Genomic DNA, 18,052 nt, shown 5'->3' with positions numbered 1-18,052 from the left:
GAAGAAGAAGAAGAAGAATTGGATACTCCTTCAAATCGCACATGCTTCTTCTTCTTTCGTGCCGAGGCAAAAGTAGATTGATGACCCAAATAACTTGGGAAGTCAGTTCCTTTCTTCTACTTTTTGTCGTGCTTTTTGACTTTGTTGTTCGCGTCAAAAGCTGGGTAATCCGTGTATCAACCACCTCTTGTAATTCTTGCTCTGTAAACATTCTTGAAGTAGGAGGTTTCTTGAGTGCCGGTTTGAGGGGTGGTTCTGTGGCCTTTTGCCATTGGGAGTGCACTTCGTCGAAGGATGTCCGAGTCACAAATTTTGCAAATTTCGGATCCTTTGCAAGATTGATCATCATCTTTGTCGCATCGTCAACCAATTGTCGACGTTCCATCTCTTCAATCTCCGCTTGAGTAGGCCGAGGCGGGCCGTACTCTTCGTGAAAATCTTCTTCGTGATCTCTTCCCGTATCTCCAGATGCAGAGGAAGTCGACTGTTCGTTGCTGGAATACATAAATGCCGCGAGAAAAGGATCAGATTTCCCGGTAGTAGAGAAATCGGCCGCGCTCTGATACCACTGTAACAAACTCGGACACTCCAAGTCAAGATTCTACCGTGACACAACAGAGATACAGAGATTCACTTCAAAACAGTTCACAGTTCACAATTGATTTGACATGGCCCGGCGGAGTTCCATGCCTAGAGATATTGGCCCCAAAGACTGGCGCCCCTTTCGGTATTTCTTTTTGTATTAATCCGTGTTCAAAGTACAAGAGAGTGGGAGGGTTTCACTCTCAGACTATAAAGCGTCCAGATGCTCTAAGTTGTGAGACCCTGCCCACCAATTTAAAGGTTACAAGGGATGCCCAAAAGCAGAGCCCCAAAAGCTATCACTTTTAAAAGCATCTAAAATAAAGCAACTTATCAAAAAGCTTCTCCAAAGCCTTGCGTAGAATTTCAACTGCGCAAAAAGCAAGTCTCCGTACAGCTGCCTGTAAATCACGGAATTTCGTACGCTCAGCCACGTCAGCGGAAAATGCGCCACAAATCTGGGAGTCCGTACGGTACTGCCGTGTCAGCATGTCAGCGGACTTTCCGGGATTTGCCAGCCGGGGTGTGTGTGTGTGTGTGTGTATCTGCTGCCCACTCAAAGTGTGTCCAGGGGCCAGCCACGTCACCAATTTGTGACACCAAAACTACCGTAGCTCGATGTGTAGAGTGCTTTTGGATAGCCTCTTGTCAGGTGCAGCGGAAGTGTTTATGGATTTAGCTTGGATCTAGTACTCCGCACACAAACACAAGGGACACTTTACTTCACTTAAGAGAACTGAACTCAATTGAATTGAAAGAAAGAGAGAGACACAAGAGAGAGAAAAGAGATGACACCAAATGTCAGGTCCCAAACCCTCAAGGGCCCCCTTGTTCTGTTGCTAGAGCAAGTACTTTCTTTTTTCTTGCACAATGCTGGTACAAATGTCGAAGACGATGACGACGATGGTGTGGACGATGACGACTGGTCTACGGCTGAATGCGGAACTGCTGGCAAGGTCGGTGGTAAGGGGATTGCAACCACAGCGAGGCTAGGACTGGAATCTGCAGACGCTCCAAAGTTGAAAACGCTGCTGTCTTGGGCTGAAAACGCTGGCTTCCTGGTGCTGGAAATGCTGGTCATGGGAGGCTGAAAACGCTTAGGATAACCTGAAGGAAACGTTGAAACTTGACTTGCCCCTTCTTCTGCTTCTTGTCTACAAGCGTTGCCCCCTTGCTGCCTATATATCCACCAAAGACTCGGTCGAGCAGACTAATAGGCAGCCCCACGACTTTGCAAAAAGAATGCTGAAAATGCCTTAATAAATTAAGTCAAATAAGAGGTGGTTCATGCGGCACAATAGGCCTTCATGGTAAAATGATGTACTGTGCAAGAGAGGGTATGCAACTGTGACGGGCCTGTGCATGCACGTCCTGCTAGAGGCTCACAAAGGTGCCAGGCTAGTCCTAAGCTAAGACACATGCTAGACTGAAGCAGAAGCATGTCCATGTAGCGCAAGTGAAGTGCGCACGTGACACCTCTCTATGTTGCTTCCCATGAATGCAAGTAATGCATTTCCCATGCTTACTCCCAACATGTGGTAAGCCTTCAATCATTTGTTCATGAAAAGCATGACGAAGAGCATCAATGCTTAAATGACCAAACTTGTAATGCCATATCACCTATGGGAGGGCCAGTCCCCTCTGACCTCCTTACCGGATCGATCCAGAATGGACACTGCATTTTTTGTGAAAATCACCTCTATGCCTAGTGTGCACACCTCGTAAACATACATAAGATGAAAACCTAGCTTTTAGCATAAAGAACCTTGGAGGTATACATACCCTCTCTTGTTAGAGTTACACCACCGTTGCTTCGCCGTTTTGTACGGCTAGTAATTGTCCCGGGTTGGCCACCCATCGCTCATCATGTAGATTGTATGGGCGGACACTTTTAGCACGTGTCGGCCGGTCATAATCTGAGCCTGGCTTGGTGCACACATTTTTAGCCACTTTTGGGCTTTTATGTTTTTTGTACCAGTTACACATTTTTGCCCTACCTCAACTTAAGATTCTATAAATAGAATGCTTAGGGTCTTGTAGTCATACAGATTGTGTATTGAGAGCATCATTTGCAGAGCACTTGTGTTCTCTCTCTCTCTCTCTCTCTCTCTCTCTCTCTCTCTCTCTCTCTCTCTCGTTTTCGGCACACGTGGCTCACACTCTTTCCGTTGCTCACTCTCACATGGTATCAGTCGCCAACAACGGAGTATCTGCATCGATCTCTCCTCCTGAGGCTAGCGCTAGCACTTCTGCCGGTTTCCGATGCGGCAAAACACAAAAACATTGATTAGCGTTTTTTTTAGCCCTAGCGTTTTCTACAAGAACATCAGCGTTTTTGCATTTGTAGCCTTGATCTGCGTCGCTTTCCCTAGCGCTTCCCTTCTGCAGCAGAACCGCACCAAACCGGCACCAAACATCTGCTGGCGTTTTTGCAAACCCTAGCGTTTTTGGACAGATCTGCATTCTGCAGATCTTGCTGTGTTTCTCCGTGTTTTTCTGGCGTTTTTGGTGATTTGCAGCGTTTTGCACAAAATGCTGATCTTGTGCACCTACGGGAGCGGCCAAGGAACACCTAGGAGTCTTCTACACTGCCTCGAACTTGCAGATCTACACCTTGGACAGGTATCTATACCCAATCAGCACCATTTTTGGTACTTATTACTTGCTGTTTTTTCTCCGTTTTCAGCCCCTCGACGGCTGAAAAGTGAGAGACCCTTCTCCTATGACACTCTGTGACGCTCCCGCACCGACCGATGGCGTACAGGCACGCTGAAATCTCTATTACAACAGCGTTTTCAGCACCCTTTGCAGCATTTTTTGGACGGACAACACGCTGAATTTTTATCTCTTGTGCGGTTGAACCATCCCTTGCTTGTCAGGACACCATTCGGTGGTTGTCCGTGCGGTTACCTTGGACTGCTACAGCCTTGGGAACGGTACCTTCACCGACGACTTGCGATCTTATCGATCTACCTTTGGGACTTCTCTCTGAGCACGCGACATGTCGACTCCGAAGCAGAAGGGACAACAAGAACAGTCCCAGAAGGGGGCCACTTCCACTTCTGCGACTACGGGCACTTCCACTTCTGCGACTACGTCGGCATCTGCCAACGCTACATCCAACAATTATGCCCTCACCCAATTTGCTGAGGAGAAGAAGTTGGATTTACACAACTATTCTGTGTGGAGGACACGAGTTCGCACAATTATTGCCTACATCGACTCTGGGAATGGTTGAATGATTTCACCCATTCGGCTACTCTCTCTCTCTCTCTCTAGCATTTTCGGCGCGCGTGGCTCACACTCTTTCCGCTGCTCACTCTCACTCCTCTGCCATCTGGAATCAACTTTGTGGAATCTTCACTATGAGTAGGAATTTCAGATTTGTCACCAATGAAAATAGTACCATAGTGCCGTTGCGTGTTGGACATAAGATTCTTTTAAGGTGTCATGTGTAATGAAGCACCACTATCAAGAATTTAATTACGACCATGTCGAACCGCAAGAGCTATCTTAACCTTCGATGTCCCTAGAGAGTTCTCAAAGGGTCGAATTTCCAAATGAACAAAGGATGGTGATTGTACTGCTGGCGTAGAAGTCGAAGCATTGCCTACTCGCTTTGGACACTTTCGCCAATAATGCCTTTTTTCCCACAATGATTGCAATGTTGATCTGCTTTCAACATCTCTCTTCTTTGGATTGTTGTTGCTTTTCTTCTTACCCTTTTGCTTCTTGTTGTTGGAAGTATGGGGCAAGGCTTCGGAGTATGACGTCTGCCCCCCATTGATCCTCTTGGTCCAACACCATTGGAACAATCTTAGCCCAAGAAATAGTTTTCAATCTACCACTCGTAATAAGCGAAGAATAGAAATTGGAATACCGAGGGGGTAATTGGGCCAAAAGCGGGAGGCAATGTCCTCTGAATCAATAAGCTTTGCCACATGAAGTATTTGTTGTTGGAGTTCATGCATCTTGTTGATATGATCCCTCATGGTAGATTGCTGGGCATCTATCACAGGCTTGGCACCCCAAGTCAAGAGTCAGGCACGACACATGAGAGAATCCCTTAAAATATTTCACAACTTTAAAATCACAATTCACTTTGGACGACACGGCCCGGCATAGTTCTATGCCCAGAGAGATTGGCCCCAAAGATTGGCGCCCCGTTCGGTATTTCTTTTATATTAATTAATGCTTTATCACAACTCTCGATGGGTTCTCTGCTCTCAGACTCTGCGTCCAAATGCTCTGAAGAGTGAGGCCCTTGGGCTCTTTTTATTCTTACAAGGGATGCCAAAAGCGAGCCCCAAAAGCAGTTAAACTCAAAAGCAAGCTTGTTCCAAAAGTTTTAGGCCCAAAAACTGCAAAAAAGCAGCCAGTGTGATACTCGGAATTCCGTACAGTATGCCACATCAGCATGCCAGCGCAAAAAGTGGAAATCCGTATTGTTGGTGCACGTGGCATGTCAGCGCAAATTTCAGGCGTCCGTATAGCTACCACGTTAGCATGTCATACAGCCTGCCACGTCATCTGCTGCATATTGTCTGTCCACAGCAGCAGGCGGTCATGCCACTGCCATGCCACCATTTTGTGACAGCATTCAAGGTTCTCAACTGCACCTCCAAAGCAATCCACTTCATCAAAGAAACTCGATTCTATAAAAATGAAAGCCGATCCTAAATCTGCTTTTGAGTGATGGTGTACTACTGAGGATGATAAATGCCTGGATTCGAGCATTGACATGCTCCCATAGCTTCGCTCCCGTTGGATCCTTTGGCTTATGAAAGTTACTATTGACAAAACTTCCAAGCGCGTAAGAGACGAAGACTACAATCATGGTCACTTTCCAAATGGCATAATTCTCGCCATTTAATTGCCAACCTGAGCGAAAGTAGGAAGGGTAGGTAACTTGATTGGTTGATCAGTTCCTCTCCATCATGAACTTCCTCTCGTTGTACTTCTTCATCATGGACTGAGTTAAAATCAGAATCATCACCCCTCTCCATTGTGTGGGAGAACTTGGGCATGTGTTGAAGCTAGGTCAAGATGGATGAAGAGAAACCTTCAAATCAGCCCATTTGTCACGTGACACATCCCAACCCTATGTGTCCGTGGACAAGCTACACCATAGCAGGGTTCCCGTCAGTTCAGTCAGTTTAGATTAGCAGTGATCTAGCACTTTTGTGAGTCTATTCATAGACCGTGCATGCTCAGTCACTTAGCATAGATGCATATCCTCCGGTTGCACACAACATGATCATCAGAATTCCGAATAGAATCCATTAGCATCAGTTAGGGGAATTTTCCAGTGCATTTAGCCTATTTTCCTATTTTTGGTATTTTTCACTTATTATTTTTAAGTGACTTTCCAACAAAAGTAGGTAGAGCAATTTTGCTAAGTTAATATATAAGCAAACCCAAGTTAGTAGTAATTGGCAGAAGAGGCAGCAGGAGCTTCCCGCTCAACAGGCAACTTCTCAGCAGTACCCCCGAGCACCCCTAGCATTTTGGATCCCATCCTCGCCGGGCAAGTTCCCATCCCCAGCGTTTTTCTTAGCATCAGATCGCCATCAAGTTTCCCCCTTCTGGCACTTGTTTCCCCTGCAGATCAGCCCCTTCCTTAGTGTTTTTCTCACCAACGATCTGCCCCAAATCAGCGTTTTTACTAACGCTAGGGACTGCAGATCAGCGTGTTTTTAGCACCATCCACTAGCATTTTTCAGCCACATGGAAACGCAGCTTCAGCAGGGATAAAACGCAGAAATTCAGCAGTTCGAAACAGTCATTTTCAGCCTATAGCAATGTAGCAGATTCAGTCCCCATTGGTTGTAGAAGATCCCCATCTTTAGCCCAATAAAACGCAGCCAAAACAGTCATTTTCAGCCACCGAAACAGTCCCAAAATTCAGTGATTAGAAGATCCCAGATTTCAGCCATCGAGTCGTCGTCGTCATCACCGTCGTCGTCATCGGCATAGTCCAAGTTGCATCAGTCCATTGCGTACGCATTGTACACCTTTGTGCAATCAAAGTAGACCACTCTCGCCGACGAGAGTGGGGCCTTCGGAGGAGGGTTTTACAACGTCTCGGGTGTCCTATCTCTTCTCTCTCCTTCTCTCAGTGTCACGTGACACATCCCAACCCTATGTGTCCGTGGACAAGCTACACCATAGCAGGGTTCCCGTCAGTTGAGTCAGTCTAGATTAGGAGTGATATGGCACTTTTGTGAGTCTATTCGTAGACCGTGCATGCCCAGTCACTTAGCATAGATGCATATCCTCCGGTTGCACACAACATGATCATTGGAATTCCCATCAGAATCCATTAGCATCAGTTAGGGGAATTTTCCAGTGCATTTAGTCTATTTTCCTTTTTTTTGGTTATTTTCACTTATTATTTTTAAGTGACTTTCCAACAAAAGTAGGTAGGGCAATTTTGCTAAGTTAATATATAAGCAAACCCAAGTTAGCACTTTCTGGCAGAAGAGGCAGCAGTAGCTTCCCGCTCATCTCAGCAGTACCCCCCTCATGACCCCCTAGCGCCATACTTCCACATCCCTTGGCCTTTCCAAGCATCGGCATCACCATCGACTTCATCTCCTTGGTGTTTCTCCCCCACAGAAAACCATCGCCGAGAACCTCTTTCCTAACGTTTTTCCCGCGACAGAATTACCTCAGCATTAGCGTTTTCAAATCAGCCTTGCTAGCGTTTTTGCTACTTCAGCCATGCAGCGTTTTTGGATCAGAAACATCAGCAGATTACTAACGCCAGCAGAACAGTAGAGCCAGCGTTTTGTACAGCAGGTACTTCAGCGTTTTAGCTTTGCAGATGCAGATCATCAGAGCGTTTTTGGCTAGCAGCAGGATGCAATCAGCGTTTTGTTTTCAGCCCTAAACCGCATCAGATCCACAACGATTTCAGCCTTAGATACAGTAGCAGATCAGCCCCTAGACGGTTGCAGATGTTGCCCCAAGTTTAGCTCAAGAAAACACAGCCAAAACAGTCATTTTCAGCCACTGAAACAGTCAACTTGCATCTGTCCATTGCATACGCATTGTACACCTTTGTGCAATCAAAGATAGACCACTCTCGCCGACGAGAGTGGGGCCTTCGAAGGAGGGTTTTACAACCTCTCGGGTGTCGTATCTCTTCTCTCTCCTTCTCTCAGTCTCATTCACTTGCACGCACAATATCCACTCACTTTGTTCGTGATCATAGCACTCTCCGTAAGACGGAAGGCTCTCTCCTGCCCTAAGAACTAAAAGGAACCTTGAGCAATAAAGATCACTAATCTTGAGAAAATACAACATTCATTCCGCTGCACCTAACACTCAGTCTCATTCTCTTGCACGCACAATATCCACTCACTTTGTTCGTCATCATAGCACTCTCCATAAAGACGGAAGGCTCTCTCCTTCCCTAAGAACTAAAAGGAACCTTGAGCAAATAAAGATCACTAATCTTGAGAAAATACAACATTCATTCCGCTGTACCTTACATTGGTATCAGAGCTTTGGAAGTTTTCTGCATCACTCAAGGAAAGAACCACAAGAATTTTTTTGCTTGTTGCGGTCGCACGAACCCAAGTTCGCTTTGGGCGTGTCGATTCCTAATCGTGTTTTGTTGAAGAGTGATAGGAATCCCAAGAAAGAAGGCTTGTCTAGCCTCCCCTTGTGTCTCTTTTCACTCATTGAGTGCGGACCGTGCACTTAGCGGCCGGCCAATTGACGTGAGGTGGGAAAAAGCAACCTTGGTGTGAGCGCAAGGCCGCCAAGGGGGCGCCCGCAGAAAAGAGTAGAACTCGGGTGAAGAGAAGATCCTTCTCCAACACGATTTGCAGGCGAAAGAAAACCTCAAGAACCTCAAGATCCTCAAGAACCCCCAAGAACCCACAAGAACCAACGACTTCAGAATGATCATCACTCGAAGCGGAATGGATACTTCGCTTGGAGGTGATGAGCATGAGAGAGGCGAAGAAGAATTTTCCCCACCAGGAGGTTTTTCCGACCCTCCCCCTTCACCATCTACGTCAAGGATTGCGCTAACTCCAGGGAGGAATTGAACCAAGAAAGAGAAGCAGAAAGAAAAGCCTACGAAGAAGACATGGTAGCCATAGAGCGCCAGTACCAAGAAAGAATGGCAGCCATAGCGCGTGAGAGCGAGCAAGCACGCTTGGAAGCCAAAGCAAGACAAGCAGAATATGCATAGTTACCCGGAACGCGGAACGGGAATGGCAACGGGATCCCCGCAGAATGGGGGAACGGCTAGGGGTCCGGAACGGGAACATCGCGGAACGGGAGGTATAAAAAACACCCAAATAGGGCAATTTTTAGCTCCTTGTGTTAAAATACAAGGAGTATTAGAGTGCTTTGACTCTAATACTCACAAAAAACTCGTTTTGAAGACCATTCAACCTTGCTATGACTAGATGATGTGTGTGTGAGAGAGAGAGAGAGAGAGAGAGAGAGAGAGAGAGAGAGAGAGAGAGAGAGAGAGAGATTTGAGAGAGTGGGAGGGAGAGAAAGAGATCTTGAAGGCTTGAAGCCTTGAGCCTTGAGAGAGTGAGTCTTGAGAGGGAGAGATCTTGAGAGTGAGAGGGAGAGAGCTTGAGCCTTGAGGATTAGCTTGTGAAGAGAAAGGGGGAGGGGGGTGCATTTTATAAGTCCTTGAGGCCTTGCACACTTTCAAAAGAAGCCCAAACATTTACTTCAATTTTTTCAATTTTTGCCAAATTTGTTTGTAGCGGTTGGCCGTTCCAAGGGCATTCCGGAACGGTCCGGGGGCGTTTCGGAACGGCCGTTCCGGTTTGCATTGGCCACCCGGAACGTCAGACATTCCGGGACGTTCCGGAACGTTCGGGAAGGGAACTGCCCCCCGGAACGGCGGAACGGGGGCTAGGGGGCGTTCCCCGGTAACTATGAGAATATGACCGCGAGACCACAACAAGAATGCAAGCGATGTTACGACTCTTTTCTCAAATGCAGGCACAGATTCAACAAGATCGTGCCAGAAAGTGCTAACTTGGGTTTGCTTATATATTAACTTAGAAAAATTGCCCTACCTACTTTTGTTGGAAAGTCACTTAAAAATAATAAGTGAAAATACCAATAAATAGGAAAATAGGTTAAATGCACTGGAAAATTTCCCTAATTGATGCTAATGGATTCTGATGGGAATTCCAATGATCATGTTGTGTGCAACCGGAGAATATGCATCTATTGCTAAGTGACTGGGCATGCACGGTCTACGAATAGACTCACAAAAGTGCCAGATCACTGCTAATCTAGACTTGACTGAACTGATTGAACCCTGCTGTGGTGTAGCTTGTCCACGGACACATAGGGTTGGGATGTGTCACATGACAATACAGTTCGGTACTAGTACTTGACTGAATTGACTGAACCCTACTGTGGTGTAGCTTGTCCACGGACACATAGGGTTGGGATGTGTCACGTGACAATACAGTTCGGTACCAATACCTCACTTTGGAAAGGAGGGGATGTCACGTGACACATCCCAACCCTATGTGTCCGTGGAAAAGTTACACCATAGCAGGTTCCCGTCAGTTCAGTCAGTTTAGATTAGCAGTGATCTGGCACTTTTGTGAGTCTATTCGTAGACCGTGCATGCTCAGTCACTTAGCATAGATGCATATCCTCCGGTTGCACACAACATGATCATCGGAATTCCCATTAGAATCCATTAGCATCAGTTAGGGGAATTTTCCAGTGCATTTAGTCTATTTTCCTATTTTTTGGTTATTTTCACTTATTATTTTTAAGTGACTTTCCAACAAAAGTAGGTAGGGCAATTTTGCTAAGTTAATATATAAGCAAACCCAAGTTAGCACTTTCTGGCAGAAGAGGCAGCAGTAGCTTCCCGCTCAACAGGCAACTTCTCAGCAGTACCCCCCAGCACCCCCAGCGTTTTGGATCCCATCCTCGCCGGGCAAGTTCCCATCCCCAGCGTTTTTCTTAGCATCAGATCGCCATCAAGTTTCCCCCTTTTGGCGCTTGTTTTCCCTGCAGATCAGCCCCTTCCTTAGCGTTTTGCTCACCAACGCGTTATCTGCCCCAAATCAGCGTTTTTACTAACGCTAGGGACTGCTGCAGATCAGCGTTTTTTTAGCACCATCCACTAGCGTTTTTCAGCCACACGGAAACACAGCTTCAGCAGTGATAAAACGCAGAAATTCAGCAGTTCGAAACAGTCATTTTCAGCCTATAGCAAGGTAGCAGATTCAGTCCCCATTGGTTGTAGAAGATCCCCATCTTTAGCCCAAGAAACGCAACATTTTCAGCCACCGAAACAGTCCCGAAATTAAGCGATTAGAAGATCCCAGATTTCAGCCATTGAGTTGTCGTCGTCATCACCGTCGTCGTCTTCGGCATAGTCCAAGTTGCATCAGTCCATTGCATACGCATTGTACACCTTTGTGCAATCAAAGTAGACCACTCTCGCCGACGAGAGTGGGGCCTTCGGAGGAGGGTTTTACAACGTCTCGGGTGTTGTATCTCTTCTCTGTCCTTCTCTCAGTCTCATTCTCTTGCACGCACAATATCCACTCACTTTGTTTGTGATCATAGCACTCTCCATAAAGACGAAAGGCTCTCTCCTTCCCTAAGAACTAAAAGGAACCTTGAGCAAATAAAGATCACTAATCTTGAGAAAATACAACAGTCATTCTGCTGCACCTTACACCATTATAGCCAAAATCATGTCAAATGAGGAAAAAAAAACAAACCGTCTCTTTTTGTCGCACGGGTCCGGGGCTTCTTTTTAGTTTCTGATATAGCATCTGCTGATTTCACAAAGTGATAAATTATGCTGCTGATGTGGCATGTTTTTAGGTTAAAAATAGCTTTGATAATTTGCCCAAACACAAGAAATATACCTATTTTGGATTGTATTCAGTGTCATGTGTGTCGAAATTGCATGTTCTATCCTTTGTATAGAATTTTGTTATGATTCTTAGAGAAATGTAAAAAAAACAACCAGTACTTAATTTCACAAGCCAAGATCCTTTCCTTTACAGGCACGTAAGCAAACTCAGAGTTTTCTGTCTAATTTTTTCTTTTTAATGAACATATATGACTGCAGTATAACAAAGAATCGGACACGTTTATGACCTGTGCCAAATCAAGAAGATCAAGAGCAACTTTTGGCCACCCAAATGGATCACTCAATCCCCGGACAAATGAGTATTTAAGAAAATATTCATGGCGCAATCTTAGTCGTAAGCATTTTTTAAATTCATGTCTGAGTGTGGCATGGAGGTAGCTTCTCCAAAAAAAATAGTTACATGAAAATGCTTGCAGCACTTATTGAATTAAGAGGCACACACATTTTTGCACAATTCGTCACCAAGAAATTTCTCAAGATAAATCAATCTCCAAGTTGCTTTCTATGAGGATCCAGTTTTCTTCTCATGCATTGGTATTGATTTAGTCTGATTTTATTTGCGAGTTTGAAAATTTGAGGCAAGTTTTGTTTTGTTTTTGTTTTAATTTCAGCCTTTGTGATACGTACCCCAAAAGTACATATCAAGCCACCCATTCCCCTTGAAAGAGCGGTACTCTTCCTTTCTCCAAAGGACTAAATTAAATGCTTTATCAGATTTAAATTTTCTTGCTTCTGAAGAAAGGCATACCTTGCTTTGTTCAGTTTAAGTGGCTTACCATCTAGATGTGTCTCAAAAATATCTGACACTGTTATATGCTTCCTGAGTTAGCCTTTGCATGTATCTTCCAGCGTTTGAGACATCGGAGAGTGGATTTCATAAACAACAATGGCTATGACATGGTATATTCTTGTAAGTTATCTCATTCGTACACTCTTGTATCTGAGTAAAACTGAATTTCAAGTTCTGTAGTGTAATGGTTGTCAATCATATCACATCTCCATGCACGAGCATCTAGTCAAGTGGTGAGTTTCTTTCTTGGTGCATCAATATTCTCAAGGTGTTCTGAGATCATTCCTTGAGTTGTGTAGACGATTCACTATGCCAAAGTGTGTTGTGAGACAACAGTAGGCTATCTCATCTGGCCAATTGAGCAATTTAAAAGAGCGAAAAGTTTCCCTTGGTTTCATTGTAAGGAGGCTGCAATTGCACAACAGTAGACAAATGCACAAGTCTCATGAGGCTTGAAAAAAGATAGTGAAAGTATTAATAAGCTCTTTAACGTCCAAAGCTACCCTTGAGAACAAGATTTGAAACATACATCTCATATCCATATGCATGTCTTAGTAGTAATTGCGGTGTAAATTCAAATCACCTTGACATCAAGAGGAACTACCCCCTTTGTGTGCCTGATGGACATGGTACTATGACCTCAGAGCCAAGGTAAGTGTAGGTAAGCCTAGGCCTAGGGGATGGTGTCAGGCAATCTTGTCGTCTTATACACAGGACCTGTCTGTGCATAGTTGGTTGTTCAATTGCGTTGTCAAGTGTGTTTACCTTTTAGTGCACATGTTGGGCTTTTTATGTAGCTTAGGATTGATAGGACCCGTAACTCTGGTGTTGAATTGATTGGATTAGCATGGCATGCGATGTGCACCATTTTGTGTCTTGAAACTTTGATTTGAAGGTTATTTAATGCCGACTCAAAATCAACTGGTCATGTGGACTATGAGGCTCTATGTCATTTTGAGAGTAAAGAACTAGGCTCAGGGACTCATTTACAATAAGTTGAAGAAGTAGCTATTGAGGGCCACCAATCCCAAGAGGGTGAACTTGTAGCAGCCATCAATAACCCTGTATCTATCAAGTCGATGATGCGGAAGCGTAGAGACCAAGGGGGGAGAGAGAGAGAGAGAGAGAGAGAGAGAGAGAGAGAGAGAGAGAGAGAGAGAGTCTCCTGAACCAATCAACAATGGCAATGAATAACTGAATGTGTATACAATGGAGGCAAGGGGTTGCTTATTTAGCAACCTCAATAAATTGCCCTACCCAAACTTTGAAAAATAAGTAAAATAAATACCTAAAAGCCAAACTAAATAATGGGATCACATTGGGCAGTTCACTCGGGATGCCAAAACTCTTAACACGCTCTTTGCAGCTCATAATGGACAACAATAGTGAGACCAAGTCGATGAAGAAGCTACCATGGGCACCCCAAAAGTGGTCACCAAGTGGATACACCTCGGTGTTGCTCTCCTCAACTTTGTACCTAAAAATAATGCCATCTTGAGCATCGGTTGCCTTTTTAGAAAATTGGAGTTGTAGACCACACTACCGTCCAATAATTCCCATTCATGAACTGTGAACACATCATGTCCAAAATATAAAACTCCAAGATAATGAACTGTGGAACACATCATGTCCATGATCCGACCAACAATAATGGATTGGTGCACTCATCCATAGTGTTTTAGACGTCTAATTGGTTACCTGCCAGATGCATTTGCATTGAAATCCGACCTACGGGTCCAAACAACGATAACTTGAACTCCAACACAAGGGTCCAAATTAATGATAGGGAGAACTCCTTACCGCTCTTTGCCACTCACAAGCCTCTCTTTGGCTGAAGCTAGTGGTGACACCCGTCGTTTGACTAGAAATCATACATCGAGGCCACTGCGGCCGCCACCACGTGTGCCATGCCGATCTCCTTTGTCAAATCTTTATTACCGTAATCTTTGTTCAGCTTGCCTTTGTCTTTGTCTATCTATGAATTCTTGCTTTTGCCTTTGGCCTTAAACTCCCGAGCCAAACAAAGCGTCGAGTCACATTTATAACAAATGTGGTCGTACCTCGTGGGTGCCAAGGCAGCTAACTGAGTACTGGTATTGCCATCCTTGTCCAGCTTGCCTTTGTCGCTGTCCTCTAGCGAACTCCTCCATTTGCTTTTGCCTTCACAATCCCAAGCCAAACAATTTGTCGGGTTCCTTGAGAACTGGGCCAGTGCAAAGGGTGCTACCTGGATGGTGGATCCGCTATCCATAGCCACTTGTTGGTTTTGGTTGTTGTCGCCACGGGCGCTCGAGCAAGGGGGCCCATGATGAAATTGCAAGACCTGGAACTCGGGGAATCCTTCTCGCTCTCCAAGGGTGGCCGTACGAACCAAGCCTCAGAAAACTCCAAGCTGTTCCAATTCCCAAGCGGATCCACTCCGCGTCTATTCCCTAACGGCTCCGCAAAATGATGTCCCTCTCTGCAGCTCCAAACTGCTTGCTTTAAATCTTGTTCAAAGCTCGTGAACCCGAGTCGCTTCTCCCAAAGCCCACAAACTTTTTCCAATTCCCTAAACTTGGGCTTTCTACACCCTCACTGCTTCTCAAAAGGTGCCCTCCACACAGCCCACAACGCTTTAAAACGTTGGGCTTAAGTTGGGGGACCACTGTCACAGCGCGTTTCAAGACGCCGACGGCTCCAAGAGGTTGCAAGGGGTGGCATTTAAGAACGCTTGGCAGCACAAGGGGGAGGGAGGCTTTGTCGTAGGGGGCGTTTCAGAACGTCGCGGGCAGGGAGGGGATCCACCTAGCACGCACTGCCGGGCAGCGTTTCAAAACGCACTGGAAGAGAGGGAAAACGCTAGAGTGTTTTAAAACGCTGTTGCCTGGGAGGGGACTTGGGTTAGCACCAGCGAGGGGAGATTCTTCCTCTCCTCTTTGCTCCTCCACACCAAGGACTTCGGCGCCGGGAGCGAGAGGGAAAACGCTAGAGTGTTTTAAAACGCCGCTGCCCGGGAGGGGACTTGAGTTAGCGCTAGTGAGGGAGATTCTTCTTCTCCTCCTCTTTGCTCCTCCACGCCAAGGGCTTCGATCACCGAGCTACACCAAGCTCTAATACCATGTCAAAGTCGATGATGCGGAAGCGTAGAGACCAAAAGGGGGGGGAGAGAGAGAGAGAGAGAGAGAGAGAGAGAGAGAGAGAGAGAGAGAGAGAGAGAGAAATGAAATGAAATGTTATATTAACGTCTTCAGAAGGCCAAAGTGACCAAAGAGACCAGGAAGTTACAATGCGGTGTATCTGATACCAAGTCAGATTAACAAAATATTAACAAAATAAATCCAACTAGGGATAACAGGATATAAATACTGCGGAATCCTAAACTAAGCGATTAGGTGTGAAAGGCGAAAGGCGTGAGATGTGTGAACTGAGCTATACAATGTGTAGACAAAATGGGAGGGAAGTAGAGATCTATCTTCATAGAGATCCATCTTCATTTGCACTCTGGACGACGAAAAAGTATGGCTCGAATCCTTTGTTGTAGCCTCCTTCGAAACTGTGTAGCTCCTCTTCTCCATCGGGGTCGTCTAGATCTCCCTAGCTCCAATGCTCGGTCAATGAGAATGCTAGTAGTGCGGGTAGACCTCTCCACTGTTGGTTGCTCCTCTGTCTGTTCTTCTGGGTATACAATATCTAGTGTAAAGAAATCTGTGATTTGTCTCTGGGGTTGTCTCTCTTCAGCTCTCCTCAGTAAAGTTTCTCTATGCCTGTGTAGCTCTAGTAGATATAGCCCAAGACATCTCTGATCCTCGTATCTCATGACCCTAGATAGAGGCCCAAAACCTTCTCTGAATAGACAATGAAAACGGCTTCGTATCTCATAGTACAATGTGCAGTGACATATGTAATGTACCTCTGTCTCTGGCTCTAGATGGCATAAGCGGCATATCCTGCTATCTGCTGGTGTCCCTCTGAATCTGCCAGTCTCAATCTCGAGCTGATGAGTGGACGTTCGTATCTGGCCAATGGCACATCGCACACCATGAGAAAGATGCCTGTCGATATAGCTATGTCTAATCACAAACCCATCCCCCGTGAGGTGGAGAAAATGCTCTCTATAAAAAGCCATCTTTGTGCCCAACTCTTGTATCGGCTCTATCCATGTCCTCCTCGTGTCCAGCTGGATCAGATCCTGACGAATGAGTCTATTAATCTCTACCCGCGTCAAAGACCTCAAGGGTGCCTGTAGAGAGTATTGAAAAGGAGGCAACCTGTCCATGGTGAAACCATGTGTCTGAAACCATGATGCCATCTGTGCATACCAGCATGATGTATCCCCATTAAGAGCTAATTGTCTGGAGGACTCTAGAGCCACCCTGACATATCTGTCTCTTGTAGTATCCCACAGACTGTGCACAAAGGAGATTGATCTAGTCAGCGCCTCAATCTCCATAGGGGGGGCAGCTAATTCCGCTTGAATGATACCATGTGGTACGGAAGCCTTGGCTCTAATTAGCCGAGAGATCATGGATACCAGGACCAGGGGCTTCTCCATATGCCTCCAACCCTCCTGGCCTACAGAAGGTCCCCAAACCTGCACCCCATATAACATAGTAGAGGCAACCAGAGTATCAAAGAGCCATAACTTTGTCCGAGGTTCCTGGAACTGAACCTGCGAACACATCCTCTCCATTCCTCCCAGAGCCGCACCAGCTCTAGTTAGTCTAGTCTCTGCTGCTCTTCTCAAGGAAAATCTCGGCCCAATAAAGACTACCCCCAGGTAAGTGTATGCATCTGTATACTCCACAATCTCCTGACCATATTTGAAAGTGGGTACTGATCTCCTGACCCATTGCGGTGTAGTGTTAAACACCATAACCTTGGTTTTACCTAGGTTTACACACAATCCACTATCCTCTGCAAAATTGCGTAGTGTATCCAACTGTCGTTGCATACCTTCTGGTGAGTCAGATATCAGCACGACATCATCAGCATATAGCAACAATGGGATCCACGTCCCTGCCAGCTGTGCACCTCTGTCACCCTCTCTATCGATGTAATCAGACACCTCATCAACATACATACCAAATAGAGTAGGAGACAATGGGCAGCCCTGTTTCACTCCAATGGTAGAGTGAACTAAATCATATACCCCTTCTGGAGTGTGTACCCGTCTCATCACTGATCTGTACAAAGCCATAATCCCCCAAATCACCTCTATGGGCATCCCCATCTCCTGTAGTCTACGCATCAATCGAGCTCTTGGTACCATGCTTTACGAAAGTCCACAAAGCTACAATATATCCGTCTCCCATGTGCTCTGCCCTCCTCAATGATGGCCCTGAGTGTCAGAATATGATCAAGAGTGGAGAAACCCCTCCTGAAGCCGGCTTGACCCTTTGCCCGTACCCCCTCGCCCTTTGCCCAATTACTCAAGTATTGCTCCAGGAGAGATGCATACAACCGTGCCAATGTGTGTCCAACCATGATAGTGCGGTAGTTCCCAGGCTCTCTAGGGTCACCAGCCTTGAAGATGGGCACAATATTAGAGAATCTCCAAGTCTCAGGTAATCCCTCACACATGGCACGATTGAACAACACTGCGAGAACCTCCATCAGCATATCCCTGGCATGTATAAAGTGCTCCGATACTAGACCGTCATGATCATATGCCTTCCTGGTCTTCATTCTGTCCATGGCCCTTTGTACCATCTCAGGTGTAAAGAAAGTGCTCGTAGCTGGGCAAGGCTTGGTAGAGAGAGAGAGAGAGAGAGAGAGAGAGAGAGAGAGAGAGAGAGAGA

General features: G+C 45.8%; 1 protein-coding gene across 1 annotated transcript in view; it reads left to right on the top strand.

Annotated features, from left to right (window-relative positions):
• LOC147453428 (uncharacterized) overlaps window positions 1-18,052 on the top strand; it is a 65,551-nt gene that overhangs the window by 23,797 nt on the left and 23,702 nt on the right. Inside the window, exons 2-4 of the mRNA XM_086515613.1 lie at window positions 11,681-11,816; window positions 12,094-12,152; window positions 12,332-12,392. Coding sequence (XP_086371739.1) covers window positions 11,681-11,816; window positions 12,094-12,152; window positions 12,332-12,392 — 256 coding nt within the window. The remainder of the gene's footprint in view (window positions 1-11,680; window positions 11,817-12,093; window positions 12,153-12,331; window positions 12,393-18,052) is intronic.

Source organism: Adiantum capillus-veneris, chromosome 7 (genome assembly GCF_014529385.1).
Source record: "Adiantum capillus-veneris isolate H3 chromosome 7, ASM1452938v2, whole genome shotgun sequence".
Lineage (NCBI taxonomy): Eukaryota > Viridiplantae > Streptophyta > Polypodiopsida > Polypodiales > Pteridaceae > Adiantum > Adiantum capillus-veneris.
The sequence above is the reverse complement of the archived record's forward strand: the minus strand, read 5'-3'. Positions and strand labels throughout refer to the sequence as shown.